This window comes from Chamaea fasciata, unplaced genomic scaffold (assembly GCF_029207755.1).
Source record: "Chamaea fasciata isolate MVZ Bird 193981 ecotype frontalis unplaced genomic scaffold, bChaFas1.0.hap1 SCAF_23, whole genome shotgun sequence".
NCBI lineage: Eukaryota > Metazoa > Chordata > Aves > Passeriformes > Sylviidae > Chamaea > Chamaea fasciata.
The window spans coordinates 3980727-3995515 of NW_027094108.1; the positions used below are offsets into that span (position 1 = coordinate 3980727).

Consider the following 14789-nt stretch of genomic DNA (forward strand, 5'->3'; position numbering starts at 1 on the left):
CTGAAGCAATAAAATACGTGAGTTTTGTAACAGGTTAAAAATGGTGCTGTGAATGCCGTGACTCAAACATGCATTTTCTTTTTTCTCAAGATCCAAGTTATCAGTATTTGATCAGAGAGAGAGATACAGTGTCTGATATTAAAATCTTTCCAACCTCAGTTACAAAAATAGTACCACAAAGATATCACACTTACAGCTGAAATGTACATGAAGTTTACATCACCTAAAAGATCAAAGCTGAATGATGTCTGGCTGAAGGTGGTGCAGCCCAACTGCAAAGTAACAGCTCTGTCTAAGTTCAAGTCAACCACAGCTGCTCTCAGTCTTTCCACTGCCTCCCCCAAGCCAGTCAGTGATGCTGCTGTGGAACACTTTGCAGCTCAAGATTTTTATATTGCTTCCTTTCCCCTGCTCATAAGGAGGGGTGCAGTGCTGGGCCAGGGATCTATTCCCATCTGATGCGATCAAATGAGCTCCACCAGTATTTGCACACAAACCCCAGGACTGCTGGGCTTGAGCCAGACTTTGGGAGGAGCTGCAGCTCCAGCCTCAGGAGAAGGTAGTAAGAGACCATGAGTGTCACCAGGGACTCTACAATGTGTTACAGATCTCCTTTTTAGCTTCAAATTCTTTTGGAATGCATGTAAATTATGGCTCAGGTAACACTAATAAGGGACTAGAAAACTACTCTGCACTTCTGTTACAGCTTTTAAATGCAGTACTTCTTCCTTGATGTAGATGAAGAATCTCTTATTAGAAATATGCTTACTTCTAGAGGAAGAAAATCAGCAAACTGTTTTGGAGGGGTTTTTTATTTTTTTAAGAAATATTTAAAAAGCACTTTTTCCTCAGCAGCAGGGCTATTTACTGCTCTAACATTCAGATGCTGACACCCGCTCTATTTACATAAACAGGTTTTTGTTATTTGTTCCAAAAGAAAATTCAAATGTGGCTAACTTGGACAGTTCAATTTCTAATTCACCAGAAGATCTCTGAATTCTGTGGATTTGTCAGAGTCCTGATATTCACCTTGTTCTTCCTCAGGGAAGTGGCAGCTGCAGGCATCATCTTCCTGAACTGACTGTTCAAGTGTGTGCACTGAAGAAAAAGAACAGAATCACAAATCAATTAGGGTGGAAAAGACCTCTGAGACCATTTAGTCCAACCTTTGACCACACACGTTGTAAACCAGACCAGAGCTCTGAGTGTTGTTCCATGAACACCTTCAGGGACACCTCCCTGGAGAGCCCATTCCAATCTTTAACAACCCTTTTTGGGAAGAAATTCCTCCTCATCTCCAGCCTGGTGTACTCAAGGCTGTGTCCTCTTGTCCTGTCACGGGTTGCCTGGGAGAAAAGACTGACCTCCATCTGGATACAGACACATTTCAGGGAGTTGTAGAGGGCAGGTCTCCCCTGGTCCTACTTTTCTCCTGACTAAACAACCCCAGTTCCCTCAGCTGCTCCTCAAAGACTCACCCTCTAGATTCTTCCCCAGCTTTGTTGCCCTTTTCTGGACTCACTCCAGCACCTCAATGTTTCTTGAAGTGAGGGGCCCAGAACTGGACAAATGTCCCCTTTCTGTTTAATTTATTCAGCCATCTTATTTCACCATCCCTCAGTCATAAGTGTCAGGAGGAAAAAAATCTTCCAAGTTATTCTAAAATCTGAAATTATTCCTCTACAGCATTTATATCTGATAAAACTAATTTATCATACTTTGTTTTCCCTAATTCAGCAGGGCCTCTGGTGCTGTTTGTCATGGCAATGAAACGAAGACGAGCATGAGGGAAATAGATCTTTTGATTGCCATGGTCTTCTGTATTCAGAGTTACACTAGAAGATTCAGACCTTATCCTTAGGACAAGGAAAAAAAAAAACAAAAACGGGAGAGAGAACCCCCCAAAAAACCTAAACAAACCAATTATAAACTACATTGAATGGAATCAGCTTCATCTTTGTGCTGAACTCTTGAGCTTGCCCGGAGTTATTAACTCTCAGAGGGCAGTGCTGGATTCAGGCTGACTCTGCACCTGTGTAGCAGTTACCCCCAGACTGATGTCCCCTCTCCTACTGCAGCCAGAGCTCCAAGACACTCATGTCAGGCCACGTGTACTCTCTCTGTGAGCAGAGAGAACTCAAAAGTGTTACAGCCACACAGGCCAAGGATGATGCTTGGAAGTAATAAACAGAACTGACCTCTAGCTACAGCAGCCAAGCTCAGCTGAGTTTTTTCATCTGTCACAAATCCTTCACTTCTAAGGATAAACATGCACTTGACCTAGCGCCCACAGTGCTTTCTGCAATAAAAATTCCAAAACTGTTTCCCTCTCAGTTGCTTCTGACTTACAAGGCCAAAAAACCCAAAGCTATTGCAACTACCTTTGAAAGACACTTAACTTGGATTCCTGACTTCTGTCTAGTTTCAAAAAGAAGAACTGGAGTGTATTTATCTTACTTTTCTTGAAGACAGCAGATAGTTTCTTTTTCTGCCAGATACTGAAGCAGATGCACAAAGGCAGCAGAAACATTATGCATGACAGCCCAGCCACAGCGAGAGAAATCCTGATTGTGTCCGGCTGAATATCCTTCTTCCCTAGGAAATAAATAACATTCTCTAAGAGTATGAACAGAACAAAATTCTACTGCCCCTGAATTAGCTGAAAACTGTGTCGCCCAGTCTGCCTCTGGATCAGTCTGGAAATGCATAGAAGAAAGGACTTTTGCTTTAAACAGAAAATGAATGGGTATGTTTAAATAGGTCATAATTCTTTACCTCCATAAGAAATATTATACAGTGACTCACCTGGCACAGTGATAGAAAATGGAATTTCAAGAGATGTGGTAGGTAGAGTAGTGACTAAAGTGGGTTTAACTGAAGCATGTTTGCAAATGACATCTTTCGCTGGAGTTCCAGGCTCCAGGACTTGGTTTCCAGAGCACCTGAAGGACATTTACAGCAAAACAGGGGAAAGAAAAAAAAATTTAAAAATCCAGTCAAGTGTAATAGAAATACCAATTTTTTTTTTCAGTTCACTTACATTGTCCAGTTTTTACAGGAGCCACCAGGCTGATCATTAAAGGTTCCATAACGGCAAGTCTGGCAACCTTCAACAGACAAGGATAAGTAAAATTGTACAAGATAAGCATTTAAAATGCAGCCTATGAAACAGTATTTTTGCCTGCTTATACAATGTCAGAATTACTATTTCATAAGCTGCTCTGAGTACACAAGGCAAGTCTTTCCCTGTCAGCTACAGAGCAGTACAGTACTTGGCTGCAAAGCCAGTTGATTTGGCACAAGATGCCACAAACCATGCCTATCTCCCGAGTTCCCAGTTCAGTTTCCCTCATGCCGGCAGCCAAAGAGCTGCCGTGCAAAGGGAACTAACTGGTGCATGATTTGAGCTGTAGCAGGGCTCAGGGTGTGGTGGGTTTGTCTGCTCCTGAGCTTACTCCACAAACCGTGCAAAGTGTTTAGCAGCAGCAGCAGCAGCAGCAGCTTTTATCTTGTGAGGTCCTTCCCCTGCTTCTGCACTGTGCAAGAGGGAGAGTGTCTGGTGCAGGAAGCAGAGGAGCTCTCAGCTGCTGGGGAAAGGTGATCCTACCGTTCCTGGTGCTCTCCTGGCCCACGCCACAGCTCCGGGTACAGTAGGTGCAGCCAACACCGCCGCAGCGATAGCCCTTCTTGCACGTGCATTCAGCATCGCTTGTTGAGGAGCAATTTTTTAAATACTGAAATAGTCCTGCAAGAGGAAAACGAGTTTTAGCATGCCCAGCGTGGTGCAGCAAAGGCTCGGACCTTCGCTCTCACAAAAATCAGGCTGGCGGCTTCAGCGAGCAGCCCCGCATTGGCACAGCGTTATTGGGCAGGGGCGCGTCCCCCGCCGGGCAGGTGCCAGCCCGGGCCCGTCGTTGCTACGGGAGGTCCCCGCAGGGCTCTCGGTACCTTGGCACTGCCGACACATTCTGCAGCCGTCGCGTCCCGCCGTGCTGGAGAAGGTGCCGGCGGGGCAGGGCTGGCACTCCGCGCTCGCTCCCCGGCGCCCGCAGTCCGCGCTCGCCACGAACGTACCTGCGGGCCGAGACAGTGCGGTCACCGCGGGCCGCGCCCGGCACACCGCGCCCCGGCCCGGCCCGGCCCGGCCCTTACCCGCCGGGCAGTCAGCGATGCACGGCAGCGCGGCCGCGGGCCCCGGGCTCAGCGCCAGCGCCAGCAGCGCCGCGGGCAGCAGCGCCCGGCCCGGAGCCATGGGTCGGAGCGGGGCGGCGCGGCCGGCGGGACTGCGCGCGGGACAGCCGGCACCGGCCCTTCCTTAGCGGCCGCCCCCGGGGGCTCTGGCTGCGTCATCCCGGGGGCGGCGGGGAAACCCCGGCCCGGCGGGACTTTCCGGACGCTCTCAGAGGCGCGACCCCTCAGCTCTTGCCGGGCAGCGCCCGCAGAGCTCTCTCAGCGATGCCGGTCAGCAGTCGCCCTTTTCACCCATTGGGGGCCGCCCGGTGAGTGCCGCGCGGAATCCCCGGGAGGTGAAAGGTGAGAGGCGGGGCCGGCAGGCCGCAGACTGAGGGAGATGCTGAACCGCATCAGGGACACGCGGGGAACAGCCGAGCGCCGCGCTCTGGTCACGGGCGTGCGGAACTCCCGCGGCCCCGGGGAGCGCGCAGCGGCCGGCACGGGAACGGCGGGACTCCCGCAGCCAATCCCCGGGCCTGGCCCCGCCCCCTGCACATCCCCGCAGCCAATCCCCGGGCCTGGCCCCGCCCCCTGCACATCCCCGCAGCCAATCCCCGGGCGCGGCCCTGTCCTTCAGCGGGGCCCGGAGCGCGGGCAGGAGCTGACACGGGGATCGCTCTGCACTGAGTTGTAACTGAGAGGAGAACGTATCCTCCGTGTGTGTGTGCCCGGCCCACGGGCGGGCAGAGCAAGGACCAGCCTGTGCAGAGTTCTGAGCCGAGTCCGCTGTGGGCAGCACACAAAGCGCCCCGCGCCGGGAGCTGAACCCCGCACCGATCCCAGGAGAGCCCTCAGCAAAGCCCTTCCCCTGACCGGCTCTCCTCACCCGGACTAGTGCTGCTCTGCCGGAGCTCTGGTGAGTCCGGCACCCAGGTGCCAGGCCGGGCCTTGCCACAGCTGCGAGCAGGCTTTTATACAACAGGGCTTTGCGCTCCTAAACGTCCCCGTTAACAGCTCTCTGTCCTTCAAAGCACCGAAACTCCTTAAAACCAGGGGCAGCATCATCCCTTAGCCACAGCCATTCCCTGTGCGCCGTGAGCCTCGGGAAACAGAAGTGTCGGGCAGAGGGCGCAGAAGAGCCGGGCTCGGTTCTGCTCGGTACGTGCAGGACTGGCAGCGGCAGCAGCGGCTCAGTTCGCGGTCGCGCCGCCGTAGAAGGTGACTCTCGTCACGGTGGCGAGCCTGGGAGCGCTCTCCGCGTTCCGTGGCACCGTGAGAAAAGCGGAGCGCGGGCGGGCGGCGGGCGGGGCCGGGGCCGGGGCCGAGCGCGGGCGGGGCCGGGGCCGGGGCCGGGCGGAGCTGCCAGAGCCGCCCGCGGCCCCGCTGAGGTGAGTTGTGGCCGCCGCGGTCCCCGCGGGCCCGGAGCGCCGGGCCCCGGCGGGCGGGGGTGTCGGTGTGGGCGGAGGGACCGGCGGCCGGGCGCGGTTGCGGTGCCCGGGCCGGGCTGCGGTAACCCGGGGCCTCGTTCCAGGCCCGAGCCGTCCCCGCCGTGCCCGTGAGGCGGCCTCGGGCCGGGCACGGCCTTGTGCCGTCCGTGCTGCGCGGAAAGGCGCCGTGTCCGCAGAGGAACGGATGAAAACACCGGGATGCGGCCTTTCCACCCGGGCCGGGTGCATCTTCAGCCGTCCCCTGCCTGTGAATAGCGGGCTCTGTGGTCGGGGCACTGAAGGGTGTGATTTTTTTTTTAAAGCCACCATCTCCCGGAAGGCACGTGTACCCACACAGGGCAATACGTTTGGCTGATAGGTTTGAGGCGGCCTCAGCTGGCACTGAGCAGCAAATGGGAGACTGGCATTTACTATGTGTAGGTAGTTTGTTAAATGAAGTCGCTGTTAGGTCTGTATAACTTAGTCCTGCCTTCTCAAAAACTGTCTTTCCGTAATAGTGGGACAGCTATTTACATATTATGCACCCACATGAAGAACATCACTAATGCTCAGGAATTTGGCAGTGTTGTACAATAAATATCTAAAGGCACTATGGAGAGACTGCATTTTGCAAAACTAGGAGAAAGAGTCAGGATTAGGTGCCTGTTTTCATCTGAAGAATTAATGAAAGGGATGCAAACTGTGATCTAGACTAATTTTTTTTTCAATAAAAAGCAAATGCAGCATGTCTGCATGGTGGCTTTTCAGGTAGTTTTTTACTAGTCAAATTCGTATGAAAATTTTGCACAATCAATGTTTACCCTCAAGACAAGCTATTAAGAAGCTCTAGATTGTCCTGAATTTATTACTAATACCTGTGATTTGGGTGTACTTGGTCAGTGGGTTTTGCATTGACAGTACATAAAGCTGCCCTAATAGTAGGATTTGACACGGTGAATTATTCTGCTTGGGCTGGTTCAGCATGCTGAAAACAGATGAAGTTAAAGCAGGGTGAAGATTATTTTATTTTGTAAATGCACACCTAAATGTGCATTGCATTTTATGAAGAGCTCCCAGGTACTCAGTTCTAGATGGGAGGTCCCTGCACAGGACAAAAATCTCTGTCTTCTAGAGAAGTGACCTGCGAAATGCCTTCTCACATCACAGATGCTCTCACAGACTTCTCTCAGACCTGTATGAGTTAGCGGATATTTTACATGATGTAAAGTTACTTAACCTAACCTTAAAATGGAAATTTGGCCATTCACCTCAACTTGAATTTAGAAGCTAAAAAAAAAAAAAAATAGTCTGAAGCCTCTTTTTTTCCATTTGCTAAATCCTGTGGTCTGCTCCCCCATCACACATATGCACATGTGTTTCTTCCCCCACAAAGTTGCAAAATAACCCAGAAAAACTATTGGTGAGATTCTGCAGGGGCTCTGGTCGAGTCACTGTTAAGTCACAGGAAACTCCTCATGAAGCATGCTGTGCGGAAACTAAAAACCAGACATGAGGTCAAAGCTCCTGCAAGCCCTTTTTGTAAGTGCTGGCCTGGGTGGGAGTCAGTCGTCTCGGAATGAGTGAGGGTGTGCAAATTGAAAGCAGCTCTACCACCCACCCTGAGCCCCTCTCTCTGCCAGACACAGGTCCTGTAAGGTCTTGATTAGACCTTCCCCTTCTGGTGCTGATGTGCTGTGCCTCCCACTTGCACAAGTGCCTTAATCCTTTAATCATCATACTGCATTATTTTTAAAAAGCTCCCCAGTTAAATAGGATTGCTATGGATATTGATGTAAGCTAGTGAATCATTTTGAAGTGGTTTAAATGAAAGAGTAGAAATTACTGTTCAGTTTCAACAAAAGGGAGGATTCATATGAGGGGATTTGCCTTCTAACCACGGTTTCTTTCTACCCTCCTCAGCTCCTTCCTTCACAACAGTCTCACTAATAGCAGCCCCTCAAGACATGGCCTCAAAGAGAGCACTGGTGATTCTGGCTAAAGGGGCAGAGGAAATGGAAACTGTAATCCCCACTGATGTTATGAGAAGAGCTGGGGTGAGTATGCAGACAGTGAGAAATCTTCATGAGTACCTGGTCAAGGGGAAATCATTGTCTCAAGTTGATGATCATTGCCAGGAATTCAGTGTGTGGTCTCTTGTGTGAAGTGAAAATTTACCCTCATCACCTTACTGGTTAGCAAATATTTGTGCCATGCACCTAATGAGCATGCCTGACAACAGACGTTTGTTGGTAACCTTTCAAAATTCAAGTCTAATGTGGGCTAGAGCAAATGCTTCAAGTAAATCCTACTCTGTCAGAAAACACAGCTACTTCTGTGTAGAGTAACTGGAAGTGCCTCTTTTGTTGGGTTGGAAAAGCTCAGTACATTACAGCTTATGACACTGCACAGCTTTTCTTGAGCTACTTTTGACATTTAGTTATTAACTACAGTTCTGGCTGTTGGAATTCCTCACTCTGTTACTCTTGCAGTTGTAGGAGCACACTGTTATCATCTCATTAGGATTGAAAGTAATGCTTTAAATAAACACACCAACTTCCCTTACATGGAAATGACTGAAATAAAAATTACCTTCTCCCACCACCTCTGTCATTCCATCACCATGCTCCCCATTTTGGCTGTCATAAGAGGAACAAGCTCTCAGTACAGCTTTGCTTGTTCTGTGTACTACTTAAGAACCAACATATAAGAAAAATGCCCCCATTTCTTGTTTTGTAGTAATATATTTGTTCTCCTGTTAGATCAAGGTGACTGTTGCAGGCCTAACAGGAAAAGAACCAGTGCAGTGCAGTCGAGATGTCTTCATTTGTCCTGATGCCAGTCTTGAAGATGCCAGAAAAGAGGTTGGTCATCACCTTTCTCTGATAAAATGGCCAGCATAGTTTTTCTCACAGTTTCTGAGATGAATTTGGAAAGATTATGCATTACCTTTGGAAATATGTTGCCTGTTGTATTAACTCTGTGTAGCATTGAATTACAGAACTGCACAACCCACTGTGCCCCCCTTCAGTGATATCCTGCTTCAGAGCCTGCTAGGTACAGACAGATTTCTTAATTCTGCCCAGGAATTTGTTTTTGCAAAGCATCAATCACAGAGCTTTATTTTTCCTATTAGTTGACTTGACAAAATACTGTGATTTGGACCAGCTCAAAAGCTCTGATGGGAAACTAAATAATGCTACAGTTAGACCTGTACAGTAAGGTTGGAGCAAAACCACTTGACAAGAGCTGTCACTTGCTTACTGAAGCTTTTACGTGCACTAGGCTTAAAAGTCACTTCTGTGAGAGACTTAATTGATAACAGGCTTTTCCTGGAACAGGAAATAGTGGGGGTTTTCTGCATTTAATTGGAAATGGTTTTCTGATCATAAAGTGTTGTTCAGTGGAAGAAAAGGTAGATTTCTTTGCTTGCCACTTGAATCAGGTGCAGTGGTCTTCAAACAGTGTAATGTACGTAAGCAGTGTATTGTATCTATCAGCTTCTATTCAACAGAACAGTTTTATCTCTCTTTGTTTAGGGGCCTTACGATGTTGTGGTCCTGCCTGGAGGGAACCTTGGAGCTCAAAACTTGTCTGAGGTAAAGTTCTGGCATTTTAAAAATTGATGAGCATTCTCTTGAGTAATGGGGTGGTCAGCACTTGCTTAGTAATCCTGCAGATTCTGTTCAGCATCTAAAAATTCTCTTCTGAATGAATCAGTAAACTAATTGTTAATGGTCTTAAGCCTTCTTGTGATTATATAGGTGGGACAACTGGGTGAATTCTTGGCCATGAGTACCTAGTAAAACAGAATAAAAATGGAAAGGTGTTGTGCATTATGGGAAGATCTCTGTTCATACTCATATGAAGATGAAACAATTGCAAATGGAGATTTGTTGCTGAGACACTAAACTGTCCAAAACCAAGGGACCCTCCTCTGCAGAATTCTGTCTCTGGTGCAAAACTGTTGCAGTGGTGCTCTGAATTCCTTGTGGAAGGCAAGAAGACAAACAAACTGATCTATCAAACAGGGTTTAGGTGGTATCACAGAGTTTGTAAGCCATGGAGTATGAGACAAATATCCAGTATAAACCTTAAGAATGATAGAGACTATCTGGAGATCTCTTATGAGTACTATTTTCAGTTGGTCCTGTATTTTCAAACAACAACTTTATAGGCTGTGGGTTAACCAGCTTTCATGTGGGTCAAGTACTTCCTTGCAGTTGCTTCTGATTTCCTTCCTCTTTCATTCTGGGGCAAGTATGTCTTGGTTTTGTTTTTTTCTCCTTAAGTTCTCATTGCCTTCTGTCCTGAGACAGGGAGGGAAAATTCCAGTTGGTTTTCTTTACAAAACATGTTTATGAAACTTCAGTGAAAACTGTTTCAAATAACCAACCCAAAACAATGACTTGTGATGTTTCTTCATACAGTCTGCTGCTGTGAAAGACATTCTGAAGGACCAGGAGAGCAGAAAGGGCCTGATTGCTGCTATATGTGCAGGTGGGTTAACAAAGTGTCTTGCTTTGTAAAGCATTTGGATATTTTGAAGGCGCATGAAGACAGTTTCCTGTCTTAGAAATCTGTGTTCCTGTAATTTAGTACCAGGAATTTGTGCCTGTATATATATATACGTTTCAACACCTGATTTCTTTTTACATTAATAGCAGAGAAATCTCTAAAATAATTGTGAACACTTATCCTGCAAGTTCTGCTTGTAATCTAGTTCCTTCCAGTCAGTTGGTGTTACTATCTTTAAAATAAAAAAAATGAAAGTCCTAGTGTGCTAGGACTTATTTTAAAGTATGTGATTATTCTGGTGATCTTTCTGCAAGTATTCAGCACTAACAGAATGTCATCACTGTAAATTTATCCCACATAACCACTCCTGCCCTTTAGCTTGAGAAAGAAGGCCAGAAATATAGAATTACAGTCTCACCCTTCCTGAGCTGCAGCAAAAAATGGACTTGGTTTGAGGAGAGGGTTGTCTGCTTCCATAATCTGCTTGGTGTCCGGATCACGAACTTTGTAAGATTTGCGTTTTAAAAATCAAGGTGAAAAATTGCTAATACTGCAACTGAAGACTGATCTAGGGACCTGAAGCTGAGAGTGAGGAGAGAGATGAATGCATAAAAGGCAGTCAGAGTGTGTTCCAGGAGGGGATTTTCACTTTGGTTTTTTGGTACATTGCTGGGGGAATTTTCTGCTTTTCTTCCTCATTGAGGTGCTTGGCACACAGAGCTGTGAACGTTCCTCAACTTGGCAATGATTCTCTCCTGCTTCTTTATCTGTGTGTCTTGCTGAGCAATCCAAATTCACACCTGCCCAGCCTTTGCTTGTAAGCAGGATGACTCTTAGAGCTCATTGCAGCTGAACACAAAAGAGGTTATTTCCTGTACTAAATCCAGAATTAAATGAATGAACAGAAATGAAAGTCATGTCAGACAAATTCTGCCTTCAGTTTGTTTCTTCTTCCCATTAGGATTTCCTGTCTGATGACTCAGCACTTCTTGACACAAATTCTTTCCTCAAGTCAGGCTAAGGGAGAAGAATGAGAAGAAAAGAGAAACTCTGGAAAACAAAAACTGAAAACAGTCCATGATCCGTCCAAAATACTGCTTAGCGCACAACTGCAGCACGTAGAGACTTGCTCAAATTAAATCCTATCTGTTAAGTCTCTAAATTCAAGGTTTAACAAGGTTGTAAAGTAATTGTAGGTAGTTAATGTTCAGATTGAAATGCAGACCTTTTGTTTCTTAATGCCAAGCAGTTTTAAATAAAATGTCTGGAAGTGGATTGTTCCTCACCCCTTCAAAGGCAGCACAGTCATGGGTGGGACATCAGTGTGAGCTGTGAGAGCTCTTTGCTTCAGAGCTGGCATCAGTTTTTATGAAAGCTACTCTGTGCACAGTGAGCTTTGACCCCTGGGGGTCCCAATGCCCAAATGTCTGTTCTTATAAGTGTTTGTAGCAGAAGTCAGTTCCTCACTGATGCAGCTTTGTGTTCTTACAGGTCCGACAGCCCTTCTGGCACATGGGATAGGGTATGGAAGCAAAGTCACAACACATCCTTTGGCCAAAGACAAAATGATGAATGGAGGTATGCTTCTGTCCAAACCCTTCTCACATTTTCTTTTTTTTTTTTTTTTTTAACCTGAATCCACAATTTAAAGAAAAGAAAAGAGCTTTTTTATCTTATTTTTCTCACTGAATTGAGTCTGTATCACCAGAAAATAGAGGGCTCTACTAACATTCTCATCCTTGGGGGAATTCTGCTGCTGCTATCACGTTAGGAGCATTTATCACCTTATCCTCTTGAGGCTGAGCCATCTCTTGCTCCTTTGGTTCTTTGCCTCAGTGGTCCCAACAGCAGACTCTGGGAGAACCTTTCCCACTCTCCTGTGGGTATTGCTTTGGCTCTGTGGCAGCTGATGGCTCCACACTTCTTTCTCCAGCCAAAGGGAAGTGATGGTGAACACTAGGAAGGTCATTCTGTGAGCATTAATGAGGCTGGAGGTGAGCAGATGGGTTCCCCCAACATCTTCTGCATACATATGGGAAAAAAAAAAAAAATTGTGAACAGCTCCACAAAAGCAGTCTGACTTCCAGAAGTAACCTCATGACAGGCTCAGTGAGCACTTCTTGAGGAGCTTTGGGGCATTCCCACACCTTGGGAATGAGCTCCCTGTGGGCCCTGTTCCTCCCTGAGGACAACAGGCAAGGATGAGCTGCAGGGGAGCAGTGCTGAGGTCTTTGTGCCCTCTGTGGCAGCTGTGGGCACGGTGCTGGAATTCACAGAATCACCAGGTTGGAAGAGACCTTGAAGATCATTGAGTCCAACCCAGCCCTAACACCTCAACTAAACCATGGCACCGAGTGCCACATCCAGGCTTTTTTTAAACACATCCAGGGATGGTGACTCCACCACCTCCCTGGGCAGGCCATTCTGGCATTTTATCACTCCTGTAAAAAACCTTTTCCTGATATCCAACTTAAATTTCCCTTGGCGCAGCTTGAGGCGGTGTCCTCTCGTTCTGTCAGTTACTGCCTGGAGAAAGAGACCAACGCCCAGCTGACCACAGCCACCTTTTAGGAAGTTGTAGAGAGTGATAAAGTCACCCCTGAGTCTCCTTTTCTCCAGGCTGAACAGCCCTGCCCGGGCTGGAGACTGACCCTGTTGCTGTTGTGTGTCTCCCAAGCACACTACTCGTACTCGGAGAGCCGCGTGGAGAAGGACGGGAACATCCTGACCAGCCGCGGGCCCGGCACCAGCTTTGAGTTTGGCTTGGCCATTGTGGAAACCCTGCTGGGGAAGGAAGTGGCTGAACAGGTGAAGGCACCTCTAATACTGAAAGAGTGAAACCCTGGTGTGGGATAGAGACTAGGACAAATTTAGATAGAGAGTCTTATCCTTTGTAGAATAATTGTAATGTGCACCGTTGTAAATACACTTTAATTGTGGGTGAAATTAGTAACTGTACGTAACCTGAACTGGGATATCTTAACAAACCAAAGGTCTTCATTTCTGGAGAAAGATCCTGTTAGCAAGAAGCTTCATCACAAAAAAAGCATCCAGCATCTAATAATCTTAGTTAGTTCTTGGATGGCATTTAAAAATCACATGAAAAATGTTTGCTGAGTAAATAAAAATGGAGCATCCCTACCGGTGTGTTGTTCCTTTCTGTGTTTTCTCCCAACCCAGACCCCTGAAACCTTTTTTACCACCATGTACTCTGTAAAACAACATCTGTTTAGATTCTCACACAGTTGTTCTGAAGTGTGAGCTGAAATGAGAAGGTGGCCAAGCACTGGAACAAGCTCCCTAGGGAGGTGGTATGGCCCTAGGCCTGCCAGCATTCAAGAAGTGTTTGGACAACACTTCCCACAACACTTGTCTTGGCTCTATGGTTTAACTTTTAGGTTCCCCTGTGTGGAGTCAGGAGTTGGTTTTGATGACTTTTATGAGTCTCTTCCAACTCAGGGTATTCTCTGATTTCATTACATAGATTATTAAGTTGTAATCTAGAATTAGTTAAAACACTGTTTAATTTTTTGTGTACAAATAAGGCAAATAACCAGTATTAATTTTCCGACAGTGTTGGAACTAAATTAAAAGTGTGAATACTCATACCTTGTCAAGCACCCCAGAGTTCATGCAGGTGGAACGTGATACCTTGAAATTTGTCTTCTGCATTAAATGATTGCAGATCCATTGAGCTATTTGGGCAGCTAATAATCAGCATAAAGCATGAAGTTTGGATTTGGTGAAATGCCACAAGTAGCAGTGCTTGTTTCTGCTTACTAAAAATTGGAAGTTGCTACAAGCCTGGCTTAAGTGAGCCTTTGTCAGTCTAGAGGAGTTGCAGGACAGGTCTCTGGAGGAAGTAATGGAGCTGTATTCCCATGAGAATTAAGAACTTGGCATCAATTTCCATCTTTGCTACCTTTCTTTCACCTAATCATTCTGGTGTTACCTGGCTCTGTCAGCAGTCCTGCTTAAGGATGGCACCTCAGTGGACTCTGAAGTTATCCCAGCATCTGGAGATCTGGCTCTGCATACATCTGAAGTGCATAGTCTGAACTTTAGAAAATGACTGCATAGGAGCCTTTATGATTGCTTATTTTAATGGGAAACAAGTTCATTCTCAATTACTGCATTTTCGTAATGAAATACATGGATGCTTTTGCAAATTTAGAATTAAAAAATGTCTGTGTTGTTAATAACTTCTGGAAGAACTGCTTCAACTCTATGTCTCTTAATTTGTTTAGGAAATATTTCATATGTTTCTCCAGCTTTGAAATATGCTCAAGATATGCAAAAGTTGTAATCTGTGTAAGATTTTACATGTTTGTGTGGTAAATCTGCACATCTAACTGGTATTGCCATGCAAATGTAAACCAAATGATGGAAAGAGTCTTTGTCCTAGAATCTGGAATAATTGGTTTGTAAATAGGCATGATTCAGGATACAGGAAAAGCTCTCCATTCCTGGGTGGCAGCACTGCTTTGTAACATTAGAAGGAAAGTATTTCCATGCTTGCATTGTTTTTAGTCTTGCAGAAATATTTTAATACAAAGCATTAGCAAAGTGGCCATAAATTTGATTATAATTTTTTTTTCTCCAAGGCTGAGGGAGTTCAATTTACAGAAATGAGGTTTTCAGTGTGTATATTTGGGCTTTCCCACTCCCATTAAA

The 14789-nt window shown here is 46.5% G+C and overlaps 2 protein-coding genes across 7 annotated transcripts; one reads left to right on the top strand and one right to left on the bottom strand.

The window, feature by feature from the left end:
* Positions 1-628: 628 nt before the first annotated feature.
* TNFRSF9 (TNF receptor superfamily member 9) lies at positions 629-4329 on the bottom strand. 2 transcript variants are annotated; one of them, XM_066203011.1, is made up of 7 exons: positions 4153-4326; positions 3949-4074; positions 3608-3745; positions 3041-3107; positions 2806-2942; positions 2458-2595; positions 630-1098 (listed from the first exon to the last, which is right to left on the bottom strand). In XM_066203011.1, the coding sequence occupies exons 1-7, from the start codon at positions 4250-4252 to the stop codon at positions 974-976; spliced, it is 831 nt and encodes a 276-aa protein (XP_066059108.1). In that variant the 5' UTR covers positions 4253-4326; the 3' UTR covers positions 630-973. The 2 variants fall into 2 exon arrangements, with proteins under 2 accessions (XP_066059107.1, XP_066059108.1); XM_066203010.1 differs by having other exon boundaries at positions 629-1098; positions 3949-4329.
* Positions 4330-4895: 566 nt separating this feature from the next.
* Positions 4896-13256, top strand: PARK7 (Parkinsonism associated deglycase). 5 transcript variants are annotated; one of them, XM_066203029.1, is made up of 7 exons: positions 4896-5089; positions 7521-7654; positions 8360-8461; positions 9137-9196; positions 10028-10097; positions 11607-11693; positions 12793-13256. In XM_066203029.1, exons 2-7 carry the CDS (start codon positions 7565-7567, stop codon positions 12951-12953), a joined length of 570 nt encoding a protein of 189 aa, XP_066059126.1. In that variant the 5' UTR covers positions 4896-5089; positions 7521-7564; the 3' UTR covers positions 12954-13256. The 5 variants fall into 5 exon arrangements, with proteins under 5 accessions (XP_066059126.1, XP_066059125.1, XP_066059123.1 ...); XM_066203028.1 differs by lacking the exon at positions 4896-5089 and adding an exon at positions 5313-5331; XM_066203026.1 differs by lacking the exon at positions 4896-5089 and adding an exon at positions 5321-5391.
* Positions 13257-14789: the final 1533 nt, after the last annotated feature.